Consider the following 27,546-nt stretch of genomic DNA (forward strand, 5'->3'; position numbering starts at 1 on the left):
GCTAATCAAGAACCTATCAATCTCTCCCTTAAATATACCCAATGACCTGGCCTCCAAAGCCCCTCAAGGCAACAAATTCCACAGATTTACCACCCTCTGACTAAAGTAACTTCTCTGCATCTCAGTTCTAAATGGACATCCTTCAATCCTGAAATTGTGCCCTCTTAGAACACAGAAAACCTACAACACAATACAGGCCCTTCGGTCCACAAAGTTGTGCCGAACATGTCCCTACCTTAAAAATTACTAGGCTTACCTACAGCCCTCTATTTTTCTAAGCTCCATGTACCTATTTAAAAGTCTCTTAAAAGACCCTATCATATCCGCCTCCACCACCGTTCCCTGCAGCCCATTCCACGCACTCACCACTCTGAGTAAAAAACTTACCCCTGACATCTCCTCTGTACCTACTCCCCAGCACCTTAAGCCTGTGTCCTCTAGTGGCAACCATTTCAGACCTGGGAAAAAGCCGCTGATTATCCACACGATCAATGCCTCTCATCATCTTGTACACCTCTATCAGATCACCTCTCATCCTCCATTGCTCCAAGGAGAAAAGGCCGAGTTCACTCAACCTGTTCTAATAAGGCATGCTCCCCAATTCAGGCAACATCGTTGTAACTCTTGTCCTGGATTCCCCTACCATAGGAAATAACTTTGCCATATTGAAACTGTTCAGGCCTTTTAACATTCAGAATGTTTCTATGAGATCCCCCCTCATTTTCCTGATCTCCAGGGAATACAGCCCAAGAGCTGCCAGACGTTCCTCATACGGTAACCGTCTCATTCTTGTAAATCTTCTCTGAACCCTCTCCAATGTAAGTATATCCTTTCTAAAATAAGGAGCCCAAAACTGCACCCAATACTCCAAGTGTGCTCTCACGAGTGCCTTACAGAGCTTCAACATCACATCCCTGCTCGTATATTCTATACTTCTAGAAATGAATGCCAACATTGCATTCGCCTTCTTCACAATTGACTCAACCTGGAAGTTAACTTTTAGGGTATCCTGCACAAGGACCCCCGAATCCCTTTGCATCTCTGCATTTTGAATTGTCTTCCCATCTATAGTCTGCCTGTTTATTTCTTCCACCAAAGTGCATGACTATACACTTTCCAACATTGTATTTCATTTGCCACCTCTTTGCCCATTCCCCTAAACTATCTAAGTCTCTCTGTTTCCTCAACACTACCCACTCCTCCACCTATCTTTGTATCATCTGCAAATTTAACCACAAATCCATTAATACCGTAGTCCAAAACATCGTAAAAAGCAGCGGTCCCAACACCAACCCCAGTGGAACTCCACTGGTAACCGGCAGCCAGCCAGAATAGGATCCCTTTATTCCCTCTCTCCGTTATCTGCTGACCAGCCAATGCTCCACCCATGCTAGTAACTTCCCTGTAATTCCATGGGTTCTTATCTTGCTAAGCAGCCTCATGTGTGGCACCTTGTCAAAGGCCTATGAAAATCCAAGTACACCACGTCTACTGCATCTCCTTTGTCTACCCTGCTTGTAATTGCCTCAAAGAATTGCAGTAGGTTTGTCAGGCAGGATTTTCCTTTCCGGAAACCATGATGGCTTTGGCCTATCTTGTCATGTGCCTCCAGGTACTCTGTAATGTCATCTTAACAATCAATTCCAACAACTTCCCAACCACTGATGTCAGGCTATAGTTTCCTTTCTGCTGCCTCCCACCCTTCTTAAATAGGGGAATAACATTTGCAATTTTCTAGTCATCCGGTACAATGCCAGAATCTATTGATTCTTGAAAGATCATTGTTAATGCCTCCGCAGTCTCTCCAGTTACTTCCTTCAGAACCCGAGGGTGCATTCCATCAGGTCCAGGAGATTTACCCACACTCAGACCATTAAGCTTCCTGAACACCTTCACAGTCATTAATTCTCACTGCAAAAATTTCACTTCCCTGACACTCCTGAATGTCTGGTATACTGCAGACGTCTTCCACTGTGAAGACTGATGCAAAATACGCATTCAGTTCCTCTGACATCTCTGTATCTCCTATTACAATATCTCCAACGTCATTTTGTATTGGTCCTATATCTACCCTCAACTCTCTTTTACCCTTTATATACTTAAAAAAGCTTTTAGTCTCTTCTTTGACATTCTACAAACACTCTCTCTTAAGGTTCAGTACTGACCTGGTTTTCCAATCCACTTTCATGTTAAAATCCCCAATGATTATCATGACATTGCCTTTCTGATACACCTTTTCTATCTTCTGTTGTAATTTGTAATCCACATCTTGGCTGCTGTTTGGAGGCCTGTATACAACTGCCATTAGGGTCCTTTTACCCTTGCCATTTCTTAACTCAACCCATAGAGACCTTACACCTTCTAATCCAATGTCATCTATTTCTAACGATTTAATATTATTTCTTTTACACCACCCCCTCTGCCTACTAACCTATCTTTCCAATACACTGTATATCTTTGGACGTTCAGCTCCCAATGTCAGCCATCCTTTAGCTAAGTTTCAGAGATGGCCAGAACTTCATACTTGCTGATCTGTAGCTGAATTTCAAGATCGTCCATTTTATTCCTGATGCTGTGTGCATTCAAATATAACACTTTCAGTCCAGTATTTGTTACTTTCTGTTTTAACTGCACCACGCCTCTATTGCCTGTTACTCATTCCACTGGCTGTGATTAAGCCTCATCTCCTGCCTGTTCTTTCTATAATCTCTGTTGCATGCTTTGATTTATTTCTGTTTTTCCCTTCCTCAACCCTATCACTCTGCTTCCCATCCCCCTGCCAAATTAGTTTAAACCCTCCCAATGTACCAGCTAGGATATTGGACCCCATTCAGGTGTAACCCGTCCTTTTTTGTAGAAGTCATACCTCCCCCAGCAGAGGGCCCAATGATCCAGGAAACTGAAGCCCTGCCCCTACACCAGTCTCTCAGCCACACACATTAATATGCCTGATCGTGCTATCCTTGCACTCATTAGTACGTGGCACAGGCAGCAATCCTGAGATTACTATCCCAGAGGTCCTGCTTTTCAAATTCCTACCTAACTCCCTGGATTCTCTCTTCAGGACTTCCTCCCTTTTTCTACCTATGTCACTGGTACCAACATGTGGTGCTCTCTATCTGAGCTCTTCCCTTCGCTTCCCTGACCATCACCCACTTATCTAACTCCCGCAGCCTTGGAGTGACTGACTCCCTGTAGCTCCTCACTATCTCCTGTTCACTCTCCCTAATAAGCTGTAGGTCATTGAACCGCAGTTCCAGATTCCTAACACAGTCTCTCAGCAGCTGCATCTCGGTACACCTGGCGCAGATGTGGCCATCTGGGAGATTGGAAGATTCCCACATCCAACACCCAGAGCAAAATACTAATCCTACCAACATGCTCTTTATTCCTCAAAAAAATGCAAAGGAAAATCAAAAATATTAATATAAAGGAAAAATTCACAAAGCTTAGGCGAAAGAATCAGGGAGTGGAACACTTTGAAACAGTTGGCAGAGGTGTCGTAAGCCAATTGGTCTACTTCAGCGTGCGATATGCCAAGTAGGCAAGGGAGCTCAAACTCTGGCTCTTTTTGTGGTGTCAAGTGTAAACAAGTAGTTCTTAAGAGTTAAAAAAAAGCTACATTTACGTCTCCTAATTAGTGCATGAGCAATCAGCTTGTCCCAATTGCAGAGGGTGCAGATTGGGGACACATTAACAGCACTGGAATTAAGGAAGTACAGGGGACCATCAAACTGTGCCTCAGTTGCAGACGGAAAGGAAAAAAAACTCCATTGCAGAATGTTCAACTGCACCTCGAAAATTTCCATCTGATGTGGAAACATTCTTCCTCCTTGAAACTCTTCAAGTACAGAAACTCTCTTCTAATATCACAGTTGAGTTGTACCCACCCACAAGTATTTGGAGTTCAATTAAACAGTTTTACGTACCACACCATCTTCATCTATTCCTTCATCTTCGTCTGACTCATCATCTGTAATTGGTTCTGAAGAGCCATAGTCTCTGAGCATTTGGGTTATTCCAGAATCGGGCAAGAACACGGCCAGACAAATTGGTGTGTAGCCATTGTACATCTGGGCATGAACATCTGCTCCCCTCTTTAGTAAGAGTCTGACGATGTGAGGATTCTGCTTTTCTACTCCCAAATGTAATGCAGTCCGACCTGCACATTTCTCCTACAGACAGAAATTGAAGTTTAAATATCCCATAGGTTTCCCTTTATAAAAAAAATACACCTTCTGACTTCATGTTATTGTCACTGGTTTATTTTGCATGGGAGGGGTTGGGGGTTTGATGTTCTAGCACTGTTTTCCGGGTAGACAATCTGGTAATTTTTGTGCGAGGGAGGAGTTTGTGGGGGAGCAGGTTGGGGTTTGATAGTTTTTGTTTCTTTTTCCCCTTTTGTGTGATGGGGGAGGGGGTTGTCTTTTCTTTCAATGACTCCATGGTTTTTCAGTATCTGGAGAAGACGAATCTCAGAGTTGTATTCTACATACATACTTTGATAATAAAATGAACCTTTGAACCTTTAATTTCATCAATAAGATGATCATTTCTGTTCATGCCCCACACCCCAAAAACAGAGTGACACAGGGAAGCAACAAGTCATCCTGTCACTTATTTAGAGATACAGCACAGATCAGGCCCTTCCAGCCCGACAAGCCATGCCGCTCAGCAACCCGCCTAAGCACAGGACAATTCACAATGACCAATTAACCTACTAAGTATAAGACCATAAGACGCAGGAACAGAATTAGGCCATTCAGCCTATCGAGTCTGCCCCGCCATTCCATTGTGGCTGATCCCTAATCCTACTCAGCCTGCCATCTCGCCATAACCTTTGATGTCCTGACTAATCAGCAAACAATTTTTGCTTTAAATATATCCATGGTTCTGGCCTCCACAGCTGTCTGTGACAGACCATTCCACAGATTCACTACTCTCTGTCTAAAATTTCCTCCTTATCTCTGTTCTAAGGATTGCCCCTCAATTTTGAGGCTGTGTCCTCTAGATCGGAGCATCCCCACCAAAGGAAACATCCTCTCCACACCCACTTTATCTAGTCCTTTCAATATTCAGGTTTTAGTCAGATACACCGCCCCTCCCCCTGCATTTTTTACTAAATTCCAGTGAGTACAGGTCTAAAGCTGCCAAACACTCCTCATATGTTAACCCCATCATTCCTGCAATCATCCTCATAAACTTCCTTTGAACTCTCTCCAATGGCAACACATCCATTCTGAGATATGGGGCCCCAAAAACTGCTGACAATACTCTGTGACTAGTGTCTTATAAAGCCTCAGCATTATCTCCTTACCAACAGAGCCATACCACCACCTACACCTTCTTGCCTGTCCTTTCCATGCAAAGTATAAGCTCCCAACTATGACCTTCTTTCAGCCACGACTCAGTGATGCCCACATCGTCATACTGACCAATGGCTAACTGCACCACTAGTAGGTCTTTAGGACTGTGGGAGGAAACACACACAATCATGGAGAGAACGTCCAACACTGCAATTGAACTCTGTTGCCCCGAGCTGTAATAGCATCTTGCAAACCAATACTTTAGCGTGGCGCTCCTATAGCCAGAAACAGTTGATATTTTGTGCGTTGAAAATCCTAAACACCGGAGAATAACGAACGGTTTCTGGACTCCCTTAATGACCATTAGGAGGCATATTTGAACAAGTACTGCTGCTACTTTTTGGGCATTTCCAGGAATTAAGCTCAGGATGGGGTATAGGAACAAAGCACAAAGAAAAAAAAATCTATTAAATATTCCGCTAGCGGTAACAGCTACTGAGAACTGTTAATTACCCTGAATCCCACACCAATGATTTCACTTTAAGGAGTTTTTTATCTTGTTATTTCATATTCTTGTTATTTATTGCTATTTATTTATATTTGCACTTGAACAGATTGCCCTCTACGTTCTGGTTGATCTTTCATTGATCCTGTTACAGTTACTATTCTGTAGATTTGCTGAGTAAGCCCACAAGAAAACAAATCTCAGGTGGTATGTAGTGACATACAAGTATTCTGATAATAAACTTTACTTTGACTCTGAAGGCAAACAGCTCTGAGGTCAGAAGATCCAATTTGGAAGAACATGAATATCCATTGCAATTGCAAGGAACACTGCCCAAAGCATGGACACCTGTGCTCTTCTTTGTGAAATGAGATGGGGTATGTAATGCCTGTCTGAAGGTGGCATACAGAGCCTTTAGTTAGTCTCAGAGGGGGACACGTTCTGGTCCAGACTTGCACTCTGCAGTCTGCTCACGGGACACCGCAGTGAGACTGCAGTGAACAGTCCACCCACACTCACAGCTGAGCAAGGGGACCTGTGGGAGGGGAGAAAACTAAATGAAAGACAAAATCATTCAGAAAAAATGGGCCAGTCCCCTCCCCCTCAGACTACAGCAAAAGCAATAAAGATTATTTGATCATCCTCCCCACCCCCATTGACCCTGCGGTGCCTTGCATCTTAAACTGTTTCAGAGATTTTTAGAGAACTTGCCTTTGCATTTACGTCCTGTTCAAACTGCAGAAGATACTCCACTATCTTAACATCATTAAGTATTACTGCCAAGTGGAGGGGCGTTAAACCTGAGGGAAAAGGGAGAAACATTAAAAGGCAAGGAACAGACATCAGCAATAAGCCATTTGGTGCCAATCAGCAGACGACCTGTTCCCCTCATTACATTTATCACGTGCTTTTCCTTTGATTTCTATCTGGTTCTTGCACACATCACCTTTTCCTTTTCAGTTCAATGTTCTTCAGCATTCCTGGAGGCACTACTTCCTAACAGGGTGATGTCCTGAGGTTAGGTGTGAATGTTCCCAAGGGTTGCAAACCATTCTCTCCGTTGATATCCAATGATACGCACTGGAGATCTGATAAAGAGGAACCCCAAACACTTTACCATTCACCAATGTTCCTATTTATTTCTTGTTTTTTGATATCCTTGATATGCTTTTTGTGTCCTTGAGCAAGGCACTTAATCACACATTGCTCTGCAACGACACTGGTGCCGTCCTAATGCCCTTCCCTTGGGCAACATTGGTGTCGTGGAGAGGGAAGACTTGCAGCATGGGCAGCTGCTGGTCTTCCATACAAACTTGCCCAGGCCTGCGCCCTGGAGAGTGAAGACTTTCCAGGCGCAGGTCCATGGTCTCGCAAGATTAACGGATGATATCCCTACCAGTGGCATGAGGGGTGGGGAGATAGAGATTTACCCCATCATAGTCATACATCTATCAGGTCACACCTCGACCCTTATTGTGATTTGTGATACACTGCAGTATAGGTCCTTCTGGCCCTTCATGCCATGTCGCCCAGTAACCCCTGATTTAATCCCAGCCTAATCACAGGACAATTTAGAATGAATCTTTGGGATGTGGGAGGAAACCGGAGCACCCGGAGGAAACCCACATAGTCACAAAGAAAACATACAAACTCTTCATTGAACTTGGGTCATTTGTACTGTAAGGCATTGTGCTAACCACACTACCATGCCGCCCACATTGAACACAGTGCGGAGAAGACCCTTCAAGCAACCTCAAATTTAATCCTAGCCTGGTCACAGGACAATTTCTTTGGACTGTGGGAGAAAACCAGAGCAAACGGAGGAAATCATGTAGTCAAAGGGAGAACGTACAAACAAATTACAGACAGCGGCAAGGTCTGCAGGATCTAATTCAGTCCAGGTGCTGAGTTAATTAACATAATTCAATTTGGAAATGCCCTAAGAGGACCTCCACCTTGTCGTAGGGTTTGGAGGCTTCTGTGTCTCAATGACCTGGAGAGCAATGCTGGCTGTGTAAGGGCCTTGGGCTTTGGTTCTTGGTCAACCAGCCCAAACAGATCAAAGGGTAGACCCCAGACTGTCTACTAGTCCTCCAGGTTTGGAGGTTCAGCTCAGGGACAACAACCCTGATTGTCAAAACTGTTACCGAAATAGCAATTTAAATAAACTTCATCGCTGCCCTAAACACAAGCAACATAACAGACAATAAGCTCGGAAATGAAACTTTGCGTATGAGGAGTAACTTCTTTATGCAGAGGGTGGTGTATCTGTGGAATTCACTGCCGCAGATGGTTGTGGAGGGAAAGTCCTTGGTGATATTTAAAGCAGAGGTTGATAAGTTCTTGATAAGTAAGGGCATCAAAAGTTACAGGCAGAAGGCAAGAGAATGGGGTCAAGTTGGGGGGAGCAGAATTAAGCCATTTGGACAATGTCTGGTATTGTTTGCAACTTTGAGAAATAGGTCATTGGGGTAACTTGACTTTTGATGACTATCTACTCCAAGAGTGAGAGTGACTAAGGACAAGATGGTCTGAAATTTGTGTGTGAGCTATTTAATCAAAGCAGTAGAATCTGTGGCTTGAAGGAGGTGGATAATTGTTTTATACTATGCAACTCTAGCAGTAATTGAAGAATCGTCCTATATAGCAGTTTATAAATATTGTTTGCAAGGTAACACAGCAGTTAGTGTGACACTATTACAGCCAGCAACCCAGCTTCAGTTCTTGCCACTCTGTCTACAAGGAATTTGTGCATTCTCCCTGTGACCAGGTGCTCCAGTTTCCTCCCACATGCCAGGTCAGGGCTGTAAGCTGTAGACATGTAATACTGGCGCAAGACATATGACAATACTTGCAAACTGCCCCAGCATAAGGATGTACTATATTGCCTATTGACACAATGCATTTCACTGTATGCTTCAATATATATGTGACAAATAAAGGTAATCTCACCTAATCCAATTGTGTTGGAAACCACAGTTTATTTTAAAAATAATACTTTTTAAGGTTTGTACTTTTTAAACTACTTTGTGTATTTTTCACACTCACTGGCAGAAAGCCGTATAGCAGCTAAACTAACAGTTTATCACCCCTTCTCATTTTTCATCGGCTAAGTATTAGCACATTACCCAAGTGATGCAGCTGTTTTAATTATGTAGTCTATTAACTAGCTTATCTCGATCTAAGGAATCCTTATCTTATTTATATGTAATGCTCTGGTTAAGATTTCAACTGCTATGTTGTCGGTATTTCATTTCAGAAGTTTCTGCAAACACTGCGTGTCCCGCTGGTAGAATGTTTTCGTTTCGGCCAAAACCCTACTGCTCAAATTAGGAATGTTGTGTCAGCCAATCAGGATGGTGGAATTGGGAGTAAGTTCTAGAGAGAGTGGGACAGAGAGAGATTTTTGTGAGGGACAGTAGTCTGGTTTGCGGGGACTTTTTTGGTGGGAATTGTGGAGAGGACAGGAGCAAAAGTGCCGCAGAATGCCTTGGGAAGCAGAGTCCCAGTTACAAATGGTTTGTGAAGATGAATGGCTCCAAGGAGGAAGGGTCAATGCCAGAAAGGCATAGAACAAACTGTACACATTGGACTGGTTTAATTGTAACGGGCCCTTAGATTACTTTTTTCTTTTCTTTTTCCTACTAACTGTTTGATAATGTTGAAATCTGTAAATACACTTTCTTTGTAATTTTTTGCTGTGCATTATCTGTTATTTCTGGCTGACTGACAATTGTGTATGGGCAGCATTTACACAGCATTCGCTCAAATCGAGGTGCTTTAATCAGAACATCACAACGTTCCTGTTTGGTTGAACCCCTAATCGTACCGACCCTAGATGCATCTTGTTTATCAAAGATGGTCTTCTTGCTGCAGAGTCATGTGGCTGTTAGCAGAGCTGGCTAACGAGCCAAGTTGGTATACAAGCCTGGTGAGAGGGTTACCTATAAAAGCAACAGATTTTTCAGAAGCGCCATCTTTTCTTTCTTTACTGTTTTTTTCTTCACATCCATACTCCTCAGTATTGTTTCTCAGCTTCTTATTTAGTTTGCTCAGTATTTGTAGGCTTGTTTGTACTCTAAAATAAACTGAAATCTTGGAATTAAGACTGCTGATCAGTCCTGACTCCTGGAAGAACCCCGAGGATCAGAAAATAAACAGAGATCTGGTAACAGGTTTGGGTTCCTCTCTACTAGTTAAATGCACAGTCATCAACATGCCCTAAAGCATCCACCTCACCCTGCGGTGTGGGAAGGACAGTGGCGACCTACAGACTTTAACTGTCTTTAAACGATGAACCAACAAGTAAAAACACCATTGTTAAGGTTGAATTTAATTAGAAATTAGGACCTCTTCAGACACCAAAGTTTTCCCGCCTGGTAACCAAATCTAGTCAGAAATTTTTGAAAGTAAACATTAAATCTCAGAGCCTTTACCTTGGTAGTTATAGAAATGCAGCTGCTGTTTGAACTCTGAAGGGTCCACCAAACTGGAATAATGTAGGTCACTGGAATGGTGAAACAGGAGTGCCTGGACACAGGCAAGTGCCATCTCCTTGCAAGCGAGGTGTAAGGCAGTGTTCCCATCCTTCTCTTGCAGCAAGAGGCTCGCTCCAGCAGCTGTCAACTTCTTTATAAAGTCTGGACGCTCAAGGATCACTGCCAAATGCAATGCCGTCTGAAAGAGATGAGGAGTGTGGGAAGGAAGGAGAGAGGTTTTTTTTAAACTATTGCATGGGAAATGGAAGCAGAGTTTGTACTTTCATTGAGAAAAACAACTGATGTGCTGGCGACAAGGAAAGTTCTAAGTAAATCTCTGAATGACACAAAACCAAAGTAATTATTTCCATCTGCACTCTCAGTACCTGCTTCATGTTGTTTTGCAGGTTGAGAAAATCCGTACCCTTGATATAGTATAGAAGGCGCTCCAGCAGGCAATCTTCTTCATGAATTATGGTCAGGTGCAGTATCCTTTTAAAACAAAATTCCAGACATTAGCTGATCATCCTTAGGTGGTCCCAGTTTGAGAATGGTTAAATACAGCTCTTCTCCAGAGGACCACAACCTTGTCATAGGGTTTGGAGGCTTGCGTACCTCAATGACCTGGAAAACTATGTCGGCTCGAGTCAGGGCTTTATACTTTGGCTCTTGGTAAGGTCACCCATGCCAAACTGGTCAAAGTTAGAGGACAGACAGTGGTCCACTGGTTCTACAGGTTTGGGGGTTCAGCTCAGGGCTAGCAACCCTGACTGATCAAACAACACTGCTCTGGAAACAGCAATGAAGCAGTCTTCTACATCTGAGTGTGACGGTATTCCTGAGACTCCACCAAGAACTTGTATGACTGACAGCAGTGAAAACCAAGGAGGCTACTGACATGACCTGAACACCAACAGAGATGGAGGACCTTTGTTGCTGCCCTGAACATCAGCGGTGGCAAGTAAATATAGCTTAGTGTGGATAGTGTGCAAGACAGCAAGAGATCAAGGATGGGCGGGGAGGGGTGGGAAGAATAGTAGAAAGAGCCAGTGAGAGAGAAGCAGAGAACAGATTAGATATAGGCAGAATGTGCCCAAGAGAGAAGCTAAAAACTGCTCCCCTAGTTGCAGACACCTTATACACAGTGAAAAGTGAGAAAGAAGATGGTGGTGAGAGAGACAGAGCTCAACTCTAGTAGATAGTTCATTACTAGGATTTCTGCACCAAACTAGCAGATTGTTCCCCTCAGCAACTTGTTAATTGGGTGAATTCTTGCCACTTCTTTAGTGTTTGTTGTTTTTTTTTACACAATGCTGAGTTGCTCACTTGGTGTTCAACTCAGTATGGATGGAAAGCATGCAAGCAGCCAGCCAGATTCGAGCCTAGGACCACTCGCCTTGAAGTCAGATGGAATTGTCAGTCCAGCTCTCTCCAGAAAAAGTCGCCAAATCAAAAAGCACAAACTAGAACAGAGTCAATTTATGCACATTGCTGTTAAAGCAGGGCAGCAATCAAGCAAATTAAATGCTGTAAAACTCATGTGAAGAAAAAGAAAGTACGGATTCATATTCAAGTTTCTGAACTCCTCTTCTTAGACATCTGGTGAATAACATGACTGATTTGGAAACTACGGCAGCAGAATAAAGTAGGGCAGATGACTCTTGAGAATGAAGCTGGTATTTAATCGCTTTTGAATCAGATTTACTCAATGCTCTTAGAAATCTCTACTTAAGGTAAAAGCGTTTCAGTTATGTCAGGCTGGGGGGGGGGGGTGGAGAAAGAGGCCCATTTGCAGCAGGGGTTACCATGGGCCCCTACCATTAACAGAGGGTTCTATGGATCCCAGACCGGGAAACCCTGAACTACAGTCTTTTGTCTCTATCTGGATCAATCACAGGGACTTAATACCATAATTAGAAGCTGTAAACACAAGGAAATCTGCAGATGCTGGAATTTCAAGCAACACACATAAAAGTTGCTGGTGAACGCAGCAGGCCAGGCAGCATCTCTAGGAAGAGGTGCAGTCGAAGTTTCAGGCCGAGACCTTTCGTCAGGACTAACTGAAAGAAGAGCCAGTAAGAGATTTGAAAGTGGGAGGGGGAGGGGGCCCAGAGAAAGCAGGATCTCCCAGTGGCCACACATTTTAATTCCACGTCCCAATCCCATTCTGATATGTCTATCCACGGCCTCCTCTACTGTAAAGATGAAGCCACACTCAGGTTGGAGGAACAATATCTTATATTCCATCTGGGTAGCCTCCAACCTGATGGCATGAACATTGACTTCTCTAACTTCCATTAATGCCCCACCTCCCCCTCATACCCCATCCGTTATTGCCCATCCTCTGGGTTTCCCCCCTCCCCCTTTCTTTCTCCCTAGGCCTCCTGTCCCATGATCCTCTCATATCCCCTTTGCCAATCAACTGTCCAGCTCTTGGCTCCATCCCTCCCCCTCCTGTCTTCTCCCATCATTTTGGATCTTCCCCTCCCCCTCCCACTTTCAAATCTCTTACTAGCACTTCTTTCAGTTACAGGTGTCTCCCGCTTTTCGAACGTTCGCTTTACAAAACCTCACTGTTATAAAAGACCTACATTAGTTACCTGTTTTCGCTAACAGAAGGTGTTTTCACTGTTACAAAGAAAGGCAGCGCGCGAAAAAAGCAGCTCGCGATAAAAAAGCAGCGTGTGATATAAGGCAGCGCGCCCCGAGCAGCCGCTCTCCCCGGGATTCGGAACGGCTTTCTAGCCGGCATTGCTTAAACACATGCCTACGAGCATCTGTTAGCAAGATGAGTTGTAAGGTATCGAAAAAGCCTAAAAGAGCTCGTAAGGGTGTTACACTTAGCGTAAAACTAGACATAATTAAGCGTTTCGATCGTGGTGAATGAAGTAAGGACAAAGTGAGTTTGGCTTGTGGAAGCTGATGAAGATGATGTTGAAGAGGTTTTGGCATCCCATGACCAAGAACTGATAGATGAAGATTTGAGGCATTTGGAAGAGGAAGGGATAACAATCGAAACCCAATTCAGTAGCGAAAGTGAAGTCGTCCATGAACGGAACGTGAAGCAAATGCGTGAGATTTTCGCTGCAATGATAAAGTACAACTTTAACTTTGAAAGGGTACGTCGGTTTAGGGCATATTTGCAAGATGGTTTGAGTGCTTACAAAGAACTGTACGATAGAAAAATGCATGAGGCTCAGCAGTCAAGCAAGCCTTGCACATCAGCCACAGCAGATGACGAACCTCAACCTTCGACATCGAGGCGGACAGTCATAGGAGAAGATGAGCTGTCTGCCCTAATGGAAACAGATGAAGATGAGATGACGCCTCATCTCAGTGTCCCACCACCCCAACCCCAGGCTGCGGACAGTAACCAATTCGCGGAGAATGCAGCGGTAGCCGGGAGGCACACAGCACATCTTTAAGAAAAAAGCCGAAATGAACATGCTAATTAATTAGGTGCCGCCCAGCACATAATTGTCAGCCCAGATCAGAGGCGATTGCGTTTGTCTTTTTTCTTAAAGATGTGCTGTGTGCCTCCCAGATACCACTGCACCCCTGCATGCTTTGCGGATTGGTACCCGTCGGCGGCCCAGAGGGTGGGGGCCACTGCACCACCCAAACTCCGATGACTCAGCCTAACACACCATCATCAGAGTGCTCTGTGCTGTCTTCCCGATTCCCGTAAGTGATACTACACTGTACATACATCATTTCTACTTTATATAGGCTATGTATTTTTACATATTATTTGGTATGATTTGGCAGCTTTATAGCTTAAAGGTTACTGGAGAGAGTGTTTTTGCCAACAGCACTTGCGTGAGGTTTCCTGCCAAGAGCGCTTGCGTGAGATTTTTGCTACGGAGAACAGTGCCGGCAATGATTGTGGGAAAGTATTTCTACTTTATACAGGCTGTGTATTTATCATATCATTCCTGCTTTTACTATATGTTACTGTTATTTTAGGTTTTATGTGTTATTTGGCATGATTTGGTAGGTTATTTTTGGGTCTGCAAACGCTCACAAAATTTTCCCATGTAAATAACTGGTAATTGCTTCTTCGCTTTACGACATTCCGGCTTACAAACCGTTTCATAGGAATACTCTACTTTCAGCTGGTGGGGGAAACCTGTGGTCCTGACGAAGGGTCTCGGCCCAAAACGTCGACTGTACCTCTTCCTAGAGATGCTGCCTGGCCTGCTGTGTTCACCAGCAACTTTTATGTGTGTTATTAGAAGCTGTATAAAGGTTAACTCCAGTCCTTCAATGCACTTTAAAGAAGTACTTTAAGTCAGCAGTCTGTGCAGTCAACAGTCAAAAGCCGTATTTACTATCACACCCTTAGCAACAACTTCTATTTGCACAGGGGCCCATGACAGACAACTTAGCACAATAATTCACAAGGACACCTATTCTGAAAAGTAAAGGAAGAGAAAACAGAATTAAGGGACTTGATAACCACGTGAGATTCTGCAGATGCTGATAATCTTGAGCAACAGACAAAATGCTAGAAAACGCAACAAGTCATGCAGTTTCTAAGAGGGGAATGAAACATAGAAACATAGAAAAACTACAGCACAATACAGGCCCTTCGGCCCACAAAGCTGTGCCGAACATGTCCTTACCTTACAACTACCTAGGCTTTACCCATAGCCCTCTATTTTTCTAAGCTCCATGTAGCCATCCAGGAGTCTCTTAAAAGACCCCACCGTTTCCGTCTCCGCTGCCAGCAGCCCATTCCCCACACTCACCACTCTCTGTAAAAAAAACTTACCCCTGACATCTCCTCTGTACCTAGTTCCAAGCACCTTAAAAATATGCCCTCTCCTGCTAGCCATTTCAGCCCTAGGGAAAAGCCTCTGACTATCCACACGATTAATGCCTCTCATTATCCATTGCTCCAAGGAGAAAAGGCCGAGTTCACTCAACCTATTCTCATAAGACATGCTCCCCAATCCCGGCAACATCCTTGTAAACCTCCTCTGCACCCTTTCTATGGTTTCCACATCCTTCCTGTAGCGAGGCGACCAGAATCAAGCACAGTACTCCAAGTGGGATCTGACCAGGGTCCTATATAGCTGCAACATTACCTCTCATCTCTTAAACTCAATCCAATGATTGAAGGCCAATGGACCGTATGCCTTCTTAACCACAGAGTCAACCTGCGCTGCAGCTTTGAGTGTCCTATGGACTCGGACCCCAAGATCCCTCTGATCCTCCACACTGCCAAGAGTCTTACCATTAATACTATATTCTGCCATCATACTTGACCTACCAAAATGAACCACCTCACACTTACGTGGGTTGAACTCCATCTGCCACTTCTCAGCCCAGTTTTGGATCCTATCAATGTCCCGTTGTAACCTCTGCCAGCCCTCCACACTATCCACAACACCCCCAACCTTTGTGTCATCAGCAAATTTACTAACCCATCCCTCCACTTCCTCATCCAGGTCATTTATAAAAATCACAAACAGTAGGGGTCCAAGAACAGATCCCTGAGGCACACCACTGGTCACCAACCTCCATGCAGAATATGACCCGTCTACAACCACACTTTGTCTTCTGTGGGCAAGTCAGTTCTAGATCCACAAAGCAATGTCCCCTTGGATCCCATGCCTCCTTACTTTCTCAATAAGCCTTGCATGGGGTACCTTATCAAATGCCTTGCTGAAATCCATATACACTACATCTACGGCTCTATCTTCATCAATGTGTTTAGTCAACATCTTGGGCCGAGAACATTCATCAGAACTGGAGTCCCATCCTGATGAAGGTTCTCAACACAAAACATTAAATGTTTAAGGGACTTGAACAGATTTCCATTGGAAGGAGTAACAGCATGATATGGAGTTGGATAAAGCCTGAAAGATGTGACAACGTCATGGAAAGTTCTAAATAGTCAGGATGGGACTCCAATCCTGATGAATGTTCTCAGGCCAAAACAGTGTGAGGGAGAGGGGGGAGAGGGGGAGGGGGGAGAGGGGGAGGGGGGGGACTGTATGTATATGTGTGTGTGTGTGTGTGTGTGTGTGTGTGTGTCTGTGTGTGTGTACATGCGTACATAAATAATTAGGGTGCCCTAAATAATGAGACTTTTCCACAGTACTGCATGTGTCAACGTGAAGCAGAGAGCAAGTTTGCAAATCTGGCGGGAGCAAAGGATGTTGGAATGGCAGGGCTGGTGCACAATGGGGGGGGGGGGTGTTGGACAGGGAGGGAACGTTGACTCAGACCATGAGAGGCCTGCGTCAGGCATTTTCATGCCTTACAAGGCGCAGATTGGAAGTCTGTGTGGGGCACCACTCCTCGCACAGACTAGAGCAATGTGTGGTTAAGTGCCTTGCTCAAGGGCACAAACACGCTGCCACAGCTAAGGCTCGAACCAGCGATCTTGAGATAACTAGACGAATGCCTTAACCACTTGGCCACGTGCCCAACACGTGTTGGACAGGTAGTAGAGAAATGCTGGGGCTAGGGGGTGACATAGGTGCCGGCACACCCAGCCCTGAGACATCAGGCAAGATCACTTGATTCCAAATAATTGGTTTATTGATCATTACAGAATGTCTCCGTGCTTCCCACTTACTCCCCTCTCCCTTCCACTTTTCCCAACCATGATTCCCCTCTTCCTACTCTCAGTCTACAATAGAGAGCCATATCAGAATCAGGTTTATCATCACTCACACATCATGAAACTTGTTTTTTTTTGTGGTAGCAGTAAGTGCAATGCATAAAATCACTACAGCACTGTGGAAAAGTCTTAGGCCCCCTAGCTATATACCGTATAGCTATGAGCCTAAGACATAGCACGTTCAATGAGAACAAGATAACTGGGCAATTCAGCCTTGAAGTGGGTAATTACATGTTCGAAGAATTCTGAATGAGATTCTGATTCAGAATTCTGAATGAATTCTGCGAGATAAGCACAGCACAAGAGGTCAAACCTGAAGATTCACAATACCAGTAGACTGTAGCCAACATAAATGGATGTCTCCTGTATCTCTAGCCCCAATACCTCCTGGTCCTGTTTCAATCACAGAACGCTACATATTTTTGGTGCTAATCTTTTAAGTGACATCGATTGTGCTAAATAGAAACTAGACTATCCAACACAGAAGAGTACAACACAGGAACAGGCCCTTCTTCAGCCCACAATGTTGTGGTGAACCAGCTAAAAAGTAAATCAAAATCCCTCAAAACAAATCCCTCCAACCTACACAATGTCTATATTTCTCCATCTTCCTCATATTCATGTGCCAATCCCAACATCTCTTAAAAGCCCCTAAAGTATTTGTCTCTACCATCATTCCAGGCACCAACCACTGTTTAAAAAAAAAACTTACCCCATACATCCCCCTTGAACCTACCCCCCCTCACCTTCAATGCATGTCCACTAATATTAGACATTTCTACCCTGGGAAAAAGATCATCTCTGTCCACCATCTATACTTCTCATAATCTTATAATCCTCAATCAGATCTCCCCTCAGCCTCCGGCGCTACAGATAAACCAACCCAAGTTTATCCAGCCTATGCCCTCTGAACTAGGCAGCGTACTAGTAAATGTCTTCGGCACCTTCTCCAAAGCCTTAACATCTTTCCGTAGTGTGGCAACCAGAACAGTATGCAATACTCCAGATGAAGCCTTACCAGTTTTACAAAGTTGCAACATAACCTCTGGAGGAGTGGGGGCGGGGGAGAAGAGGGGCTCAGGGGTTCTAATGTTTCTGTCACTCATTCTTTGGGTTTTTTTGTTTCATGGATTTCTGCAAAGAGTAAGAATTTCAGGTGTATACTGTATACATTCCCTGATATTAAACTGAATCATTTGACTTTTGAACTCAATGCCTTAACTAACAAAAGCAAGCATTCCATAAGCTTTCATTGAACCATAGAGGCACCACCTCAGACCTATCAGTGTTAAGGACATGTTATGGATTCTGGGAACACCTCCTCAAAAGCATATCCAGCTTGCTTTCAGCCCAAGCATTACAGTTGATCTACAAACCAGCTCTGAAAGCAGCTTATCTCATGTGTCACATTAAAGCAAAACACCCTGAGTCCTTCACAGAAACATTAACAAAAAAAGTGACGATGCGCTGGGCAATGACTTGAGGCTTCATAAAGAGTTGGATTTTAAAGCCAAGTCTTAAAGGTCGAAAGGCAAGATTGAGACCTCTGGAGATAAACAGCTAAAGGGAATGCTCCCAATGATGGGAACAGAAGATCTTTGATGACTGTTGTTCAGGAGATAATGGGACAAGATTACAGAGGTAAACAAGAGGAATACAACAAGAGGACTCTAGAGGGGTTATTTGGTGAAGTAGATGGAAATGTTTGACTTGTTTATTTCAATAGCTGTACAGGACCCAACATTACTCCTGGAATTTCCCAACACTTCATTAATTTTCTGAGTACTTGTAGTTTAAGGACCCTTATCACTTTCCAGTTAACCAGAAGTATCACAATGCACGCCGAGATTCTCTATTATTTCTTCCACCCAAATTTCCTTTTGATTGGTCTGGCACCTAGCTTAGATACTGCTCCACCAATGTTCTGGGACCTCCTCCAAATCAGCGATGTTGTATACCAGCTGTTACTGCAGGGAAGCTGTACTGCAGCATAAAAGCCAGGACCAACAGACTCCGGGATAGCTTCTTCCACCAGGCCATCAGACTGATGAACTCACGCTGACTTGAGTGTACTCTGGATTACACTGACTGTTCTATTAAATTACTATGATTGCACATTGCACATTTAGATGAAGACTTAACATAAAGATTTTTACTCCTCATGTATGTGAAGATGCAAGAAATAAAGTCAATTCAATTCAATTTGCCCTTTCTTCAGGAGGACAACCTCTAGGAGGACTCAACCTTGTCCTGGTTTGGAGACTTCTGTGCCCCAATGATCCAGAGAGCTATGGTGGCTGGCTGAGTTCAGGGTTTTAAGCTTTGGCTCTTGGTAAGATCACGCATGCCAAACAGATTAAAGGGTAGAGGCTAAACTAAGAGTAGTCCATCTATCCTCCAGGTTTGGACGTTCAGCTCAGGGCTAACAACCCCGACTGGTCAAACTAAATTGTTATGGAAACAGCAATGAAGAATCTAAATACGATAGTATTCCTGAGTCTCCACCTGAGACTTACATGACTGACAGTAGTGAAAACTATGAGGAGAAGCTAATGACGCGATACACTGCCAAAGAAGGAGGACCTTCATTTCTGTCCTAAATGCCAGCAGCATTAACAGGCAGAAAGTCAGGAGGACAAGTCCACCATTCTAAGTGGGAATCAATAGACACCAGCAAAAACCCAATATTTTAAATTGCTTATCTTGCAAGAAACAAAAATAGGTTGACGGGGTGTAGGGAAGGCAACGGAAAGAGACGAGCAAAGTTTATGAGAGGCAAATGCCCAGTGGATTCCTTTTCATGATGCATGTTGAACATAGAATAGTACAGCACAGTACAGGCCCTTCGGCCCACAATGTTGTGCCGACCCTCAAACCCTGCCTCCCATATAAGCCCCCACCTTAGATTCCTCCATATACCTGTCTAGTAGTCTCTTAAACTTCACTAGTGTATCTGCCTCCACCACTGACTCAGGCAGTGCATTCCACGCACCAACCACTGTCTGAGTAAAAAAACCTTCCTCTAATATCCCTCTTGAACTTCCCACCCCTTACCTTAAAGCCATGTCCTCTTGTATTGAGCAGTGGTGCCCTGGGGAAGAGGCGCTGGCTATCCACTCTATCTATTCCTCTTATTATCTTGTACACCTCTATCATGTCTCCTCTCATCCTCCTTCTCTCCAAAGAGTAAAGCCCTAGCTCCCTTAATCTCTGATCATAATGCAGACTTTCTAAACCAGGCAGCATCCTGGTAAATCTCCTCTGTACCCTTTCCAATGCTTCTGTATCCTTCCTATGGTGAGGTGACCAGAAATGGACACATTACTCCAAGTGAGGCCTAACCAGAGTTTTATAGAGCTGCATCATTACATCGCGACTCTTAAACTCTATCCCTCGACTTATGAAAGCTAACACCCCATAAGCTTTCTTAACTACCCTATCCACCTGTGAGGCAACTTTCAGCGATCTGTAGACATGTACCCCCAGATCCCTCTGCTCCTCCACACTACCAAGTAACCTGCCATTTACTTTGTACTCTTGGAGTTTGTCCTTCCAAAGTGTACCACCTCACACTTCTCTGGGTTGAACTTCATCTGCCACTTCTCAGCCCACTTCTGCATCCTATCAATGTCTCTCTGCAATCTTTGACAATCCTCTACACTATCTACAACACCACCAACCTTTGTGTCGTCTGCAAACTTGCCAACCCACCTTTCTACCCCCACATCCAGGTCGTTAATAAAAATCACGAAAAGTAGAGGTCCCAGAACAGATCCTTGTGGGACACCACTAGTCACAATTCTCCAATCTGAATGTACTCCCTCTGCCTTCTGCAGGCAGCCAATTCCAAATCCACCTGGCCAAACTACCCTGGATCCCATGCCTTCTGACTTTCTGAATAAGCCTACCGTGTGGAACCTGAGCATTGATTGACCTAGGGGCCTCATACTGACTGGCCTGTGTCTGTTGCACAGACTGCACAAGGCAACACGAGGCTGAGAAGCTACAATATTGTCCAACTGCGTGTTGAGATACTTTCTCTGGGCCTCCTTCAAAGCCAAAGCCAGTATGAGCTTTCCATTTCCCCAGTCACGGTCTTCCATCTGTCTCTAATCTGAGAAGTGGGGAAGACCCACTTCACACTGCTGTTCTTATTCTTTTCTTTATTCATGATCATGAGTGTTCTTAGTCAATTTTTCCACACAAGTGGTTTGTCACTGCCTTCTTCTGGGCAGTGTACTTACAAGATAGGTGACCCCAGCCATTATCAATACTCTTCAGCGAGGGTCTGCCTGGCATCAGCGGTCACATAACCAGCACTTGTGATGTGCACCGGCTGCTCATACGAACATCCACCAGCTGCTCCCATGGATTCACGTGACCCTGATCGGGGGTGGGGGACACTAAGCAGGTGCGACAACTTGCCCTAGGGTGGTCTGTAGGCTGGCGGAGGGAAGGAGCCGCCTTACACCTCTTTTGACAAAGGTTTCTCCACCCTTCCACATTTTACCTTCACCAAATTTCAAGGTGCCAAACTCTCAATGCCAGGTCAATCAACAGCAAATTTAACCTATAAACTGCTGCCAGTTTAAGAAGCAACACACACACACACAAAATACTGGAGGAACTTAGCAGGTCAGGAAATGAAAAAATGAAAAAAAAGTCAACACTTCAGGCCGAGGCCCTTCTTAAAGAAGTCCAAGTTGCTGTGACATTGGGATGTGGGATAATTTCAAAAAGGGGACAATCATTTTGACTGTCTGTTTTAAATATGAACTAGTAAACAGCATATAAGAATTACAACTGACAAATAAAAGGCTGTCCGAGCTCTCAGCAACTGGATGCTGGCTGACGTTTCGTCATCACGAACTGAATGCCCATTGTAGTTGTGGCGCACTGGTACAATGTGATGTGTACCACAGGTGATTACAACAAGGGACTTTCTGGGTTTCTAAAAATATACTGACAGGATGAGTGAACGTTATAGGTTTATTTCCTCAGAGCTGCAGCTGGGAGAAAAACATTTTGCACCCAATACATGACATACTGTGGGGTGGTCAGCACAGCACTTCACAGTACAGGCGACCCAGGTTCAATTCCTGCTGCTGCCTATAAGGAGTTCGTATGTTCTCCCCATGACTGCGTGGGTTTCCGCCAGGTGCTCCAGTTTCCTCCCACAGTCCAAAGACACACCAGTTGGTAGGATAATTGGTCACTGTAAAATGTCCCGTGATTAGGCTGGGATTAAATCGAGGAATTGCTGGACGGCATGGCTCGAATGGACTACTCCACGCTCGATTAAAATTTTAAAAGTTGCTCTTGTCTAATCTTACTGTCTCTTGCATTCCCTTTGCAAGGAAAACCGTATTAAACTCTGAACACATACAAGCAGTGTGACAACAACAGATGGAATCACTGGACAGGACAACTCTAACACTCTACCAATCCCTTTCTCTCCGCTACCTGTGGGACTTTGTCTACGTGAGCTCTATGGAGGACCAAGCACCCTTGTGGGTCGGTCATGCACTTATCTGTGTGCGTAGCGTAAAATGCAAAGGCATCCTCCAAAGCCTTTATTATTCATTTGGATCAGAATCAGGTCTAATATCATCTGCATGTCCTGAAATTTGTTCTTTGCTGAAGCAGTACAATGCAATACATAATAATAGAAAAAAATGTGAAGAGTGTATGTATGCATATTGTTCACTAAGTAGTGGGGTAGTGTTCATGGGTTCAATGGCCATTCAGAACTCAGAAGGCGGGCAGGAAGAAGCTGTTCCTGATTCGTTGAGTGTGTACTTTCAGACTCCTGAACCCCCTCCCTGATGTTAGCAATGAAAAGGGGGCACGATGGACAACATCATTTTGAGGAACTGCTCCCTGAAGATGTCCTGGATACTACGAAGGCCAGTGGCCATGATGGAGTTAACTGAGTTTACAACTCTCTGCAACTCATTTCAATCCTGTCAAGCTTCGGTTGAAATATTATTTTACTTAATGCTGGACATCATGTATCAGAAAGGCTTTGTTCCAGGTGAGGGATTAATCAAGATATGAAGACTAAGTTGGGATTGAAATCCTCAGAGTAAAAGTTAAGTAGAGAGCCAAGATGTGTCTTGAAATGCTTTTAGTTTTTTTGAATATGCTCCATTTTTTTGACAAACAGATCAGTAACCAGATATTCCAGATGTTACTCCACTCTTTAAGAAAGGAGGAAGGCAGCAGAAAGGAAATTTTAGACCAGTTAGCCTGACCTCAGTGGTTAGAGTCAATTGTTAAGGATGAGGTGATAGAGTACTTGGTGACACTGGACAAGGTAGTACAAAGTCAGCATGGTTTCCTTCAGGGAAAATCCTACCTGACAAACCTGTTGGAATTCTTTGAGGAGATTACAAGTAGGATAGATAAAGGACATTGTGTATTTGGACTTTCAGTAGGCCTTTGACAAGGTGCTACACATGAGGCTGCTTACCAAGTTAAGAGCCCATGGTATTACAGGAAAGTTACTAACATGGTTAGAGCATTGGCTGATTTGTAGGAGGCAGCGAGTGGGAATAAAAGGATCCTTTTCTGGTTGGTTGCCAGTGACCAGTGGTGTTCCACAGGGGTCAGTGTTGGGGCCACTTCTTTTTATGCTGTATATCAATGATTTAGAGGATGGAATAGGTGGCTTTGTTGTCAAGTTTGCAGTGATACAAAGATTGGCGGAGGGGCAGGTAGTGTTGAGGAAAGACGTAGGATGCACAAGGACTTAGGCAGATTAGGAGAATGGGAAAGAAAGTGGCAAATGAAATATGATGTTGGAAAAAGCATGGTCATGCACTTTAGTAGTAGAAATAAATGTGTGGACTATTTTTGGGGAGAAGCTCCAGGAATCTGAGATGCAGAGGACCTTGGAGTCCTTGTGCAGAACACCCTGAAAGTTAACTTGCAGCTTGAGTCATAGAAACATAGAAAATATACAGCACAATACAGGCCTTTCAGCCCATAAAGCTGTGCCAAACACGTCCCAACCTTAGAACTAACTAGGCTTTACCCATATCCCTCTATTTTTCTAAGCTCCATGTAGCCATCCAGGAGTCTCTTAAAAGACCCTATCGTTTCCACCTCCACCACCGCCACTGGCAGCCCATTCCACGCACTCACCACTCTCTGTGTAAAAAAAAAACTGACCCCTGACATCTCCTCTGTACCTACTGCCAAGCACCTTAAAACTATGCCCTCTCATGCTAGCCATTTCAGCCCTGGGGAAAAGCCTCTGACTATCCAGATGATCAATGCCTCTCATTAACTTGTACACCTCTATCAGGTCACCTCTCATCCTCCATCGCTCCAAGGAGAAAAGGCCAAGTTCACCCAACCTATTCTCATAAGGCCTGCTCCCCATCCAGGCAACAACCTTGTAAATCTTCCCTGCACCCTTTCTATGATTGGGGTTGAGGAAGGCAAATGTCATGTTAGCATTCATTTCAAGAACTCTAGAATACAAGAGCAGGGACGTGATGCTGAGGCTTTATAAGGCACTGGTGAGGCCTCACTTTGAGTATTGTGAACAGTTTTGGGCCCCTCATCTTAGAAAAGATGTGCTGGCATTGGAAAAGGTCCAGAGGAAGTTCACAAGGATGATTCCAGGAATGAAAGGGTTATCATACGAGGAACATTTGATTTCTCTGAGTCTGTCTCTCTGGAATTCAAAAGGATGGGGGGGGGGGAGGGGGATCTCATTGAAACCTTTCGAATGTTGAAAGGCCTAGACAGAGTAGATATGGAAAGGATGTTTCCCATGATGAGGGAGTCCAGGACAAGAGGGTACAGCCTCAGGATAGAGAGGCACCCTTTCAAAACAGAGATGCGGAGAAATTTCTTTAGCCAAAGGGTGGTGAATTTGTGGAATTTGTTGTCACATGCAGCTGTGGAGGCCAGATCGTTGGCTGTATTTAAGACAGAGATTGATAGGTTCTTGACTGCACATGGTATCAAGATTACAGGGAGAAGGCTGGGAACTGGGGTTGAGGAGATTTAAGCAAAAGGCTCAGCCATGATTGAATGGCGGAACAGACCTGATGGGCCAGATGGCCTAATTCTGCTCCTATGTCTTATGGTCTTATATTAAAATGGCAGAATTACAGGATTTTGTTTCTTCCCAACAGCTTTGAGGAAATAGCTAGATCTTCCAAAGAATTATTATCTGACACGACAGGCCAAAAGCCTATTCTTGTACTGGTAATAATCATAATAATAAAACTGTGGGGTGGCGTAGAGGCATAACACTTTACATAGCTGTGACCTGGGTTCAAATCCAACCACCGTCTGTAAAGAGTTTGTACATTCTCCCCATGACCCTGTGGGTTTCCTCCAAGCACTCTGGTTTCCTCCCACAGTCCAAAGATGTACTTGTTGGTTGGTAGGTTAATTGGTCATTGTAAATTGTCCCATGATTACGCCCGGGTAAAGTTGGGGCGAATGCTGAGTGGCATGAAGTTTAACTGGTAGAATCATGGCATTGCAGTTTACGCAATTACTATACAGCGGCAAGAATCGATGACCTGGGTTTGATCCCCATCGTGGTCTGTAAGGAGTTAGTACATTCTCCCCATGATCGCATGGCTGTCCTCCCACATTCCAAAGATGTGTGATTAGGGGCAGGAAGTAGATACATATATAATCTATCAATGTACCCTATAATTGAGATTGTTGTATAGCATAATGCTTTGTTTAATGTAAAAATGAACCAGACAGCTGCTTACAAGTGCAAACATCAAAAGGAACCATAAAACCCAAGTGGCTACAACATTAAGCAGATCTTTTTGAAGCAGTGAAGGTCTAGAATAAATGACACAAAGAAATCAGTAATGAAAAATTAATAGAATCAGAAGAACTGATTAATACCACTTTCCCTGGACCTAGCAAGCAGCTTTGAAGGAAGTGGCAACAGACGCATTCATTATTATTCTGTAAAGATTTGAGACTCCAATATGGTAAATGTAACCCCACCATTCCAGAAAGAAGGGGGGAACCAGGGAACTAAAGATCAGTTATCTTGACATCAGTACTAGGGAAAATGCTGCAACTTATTGTTAAGGAAGAAGTAACAATAATTGGATTGGCACAGTGGATTTTAAAGAGAAATAACTAATAGTCATAGTCATACTTTATTGATCCCAGGGGGAAATTGGTTTTCGTTACAGTTGCATCATAGATAATAAATAGTAATAGAACTATAAATAGTTAAATAGTAATATGTAAGTTATGCCAGTAAATTATGAAATAAGTCCAGGACCAGCCTATCGGCACAGGGTGTCTGACCCTCCAAGGGAGGAGTTGTAAAGTTTGATGGCCACAGGCAGGAATGACTTCCTATGACGCTCTGTGTTGCATCTCGGTGGAATGAGTCTCTGGCTGAATCTACTCCTGTGCCCACCCAGTACATTATGTAGTGGATGGGAGACATTGTCCAAGATGGCATGCAACTTGGACAGCATCCTCTTTTCAGACACCACCGCCAGAGAGTCCAGTTCCATCCCCACAACATCACTGGCCTTACGAATGAGTTTGTTGATTCTGTTGGTGTCTGCCACCCTCAGCCTGCTGCCCCAGCACACAACAGCAAACATGATAGCACTGGCTCACTGGAACATCCTCAGCGGGCATGCATTAAAGGTTCAAAGGGGATGAGAGAAGCAAGTTTTTTTACTCAGTGATGGGTGCCTGGAATGTGTTGCCTGGTCTGGTGGTAGAGGCAAATACATTAGAGGCTTTTAAGATATGCTTGGATAGGCACAAGAACGTGAGGAAGATGGAGGGATATGGACATGGTGTAGGTAGGAGGGATTAGCTTTTTGGGCGGTTTTGGATTTATTTTCTAGCTGGTTTGGCACAACATTATGGGCCGAAGGGCCTGCTCCTGTGCTGTACTCTTCTATGTTTTTGATAAATTTGTTAAGGGACAGAACGGGGGGGGTGGGGGGAGGGGGGAAGGGGAGACAGAGAATCATGCAGCAGTTAGTGGCACCCCTTCAGTGTTTCAGGGAACTTGGTCCAGTCCTAGCCTCCAGCGATCTCTGTGTAAAGTTCACATATTCTCCTTATGAGCTGGTGGGTCCTCCGATTTCCTCCAATGTCCCAAAGAAATGTCACTGTGTTCACTGAACAACAAAGATTCTGCTTCCTGAATGCTTCTGGGACAATACGCCAAGCATTTTGGTCTGCTGATCATGACAATTACATAAAATTTCCCTATCATGCGTCTTTTTAAATCGTCTATATCTCTTAATTCAAGTCAGAATAACTGATGCCAAGGTTAAGGAAGGCACACTTGTCAGTCCGCAAATCAAACAGGTCATCAACGACAGGCAATCCCAACAACTTCTCGTGGGACTGGAAAAAGCTGAATTGAAGGCATTCAGGGATGTTGTTGAAAGTTTTCTTGGCATCTACAGAGCATCAACCTACATGCAGCTGGTTGACAACATGTTTCAAGCATACAAAACCATGAAGAGCAACATGTCACAAAAGACTTATTTTCTGCATTCCCATTTAAACTTCTTCCCTGCAAATCTTGGCGCTGTCAGTGACGAGCACAGTGAGAGGTTTCACCAGTACATTACAGTCATGGAGAAACGG

At 44.1% G+C, this 27,546-nt stretch overlaps 1 protein-coding gene across 1 annotated transcript in view; it reads right to left on the bottom strand.

The window, feature by feature from the left end:
- The window catches only part of LOC140206211 (NF-kappa-B inhibitor alpha-like), a 54,103-nt gene that overhangs the window by 24,078 nt on the left and 2,479 nt on the right, over window positions 1–27,546 (bottom strand). Inside the window, exons 2-5 of the mRNA XM_072274523.1 lie at window positions 10,676–10,781; window positions 10,248–10,488; window positions 6,523–6,611; window positions 3,930–4,175 (exon numbers count right to left, since the gene is read on the bottom strand). Of these exons, the coding sequence (XP_072130624.1) occupies window positions 3,930–4,175; window positions 6,523–6,611; window positions 10,248–10,488; window positions 10,676–10,781 (682 nt within the window). The remainder of the gene's footprint in view (window positions 1–3,929; window positions 4,176–6,522; window positions 6,612–10,247; window positions 10,489–10,675; window positions 10,782–27,546) is intronic.

This window comes from Mobula birostris, chromosome 12 (assembly GCF_030028105.1).
Source record: "Mobula birostris isolate sMobBir1 chromosome 12, sMobBir1.hap1, whole genome shotgun sequence".
In the NCBI taxonomy this organism is placed as follows: domain Eukaryota; kingdom Metazoa; phylum Chordata; class Chondrichthyes; order Myliobatiformes; family Myliobatidae; genus Mobula; species Mobula birostris.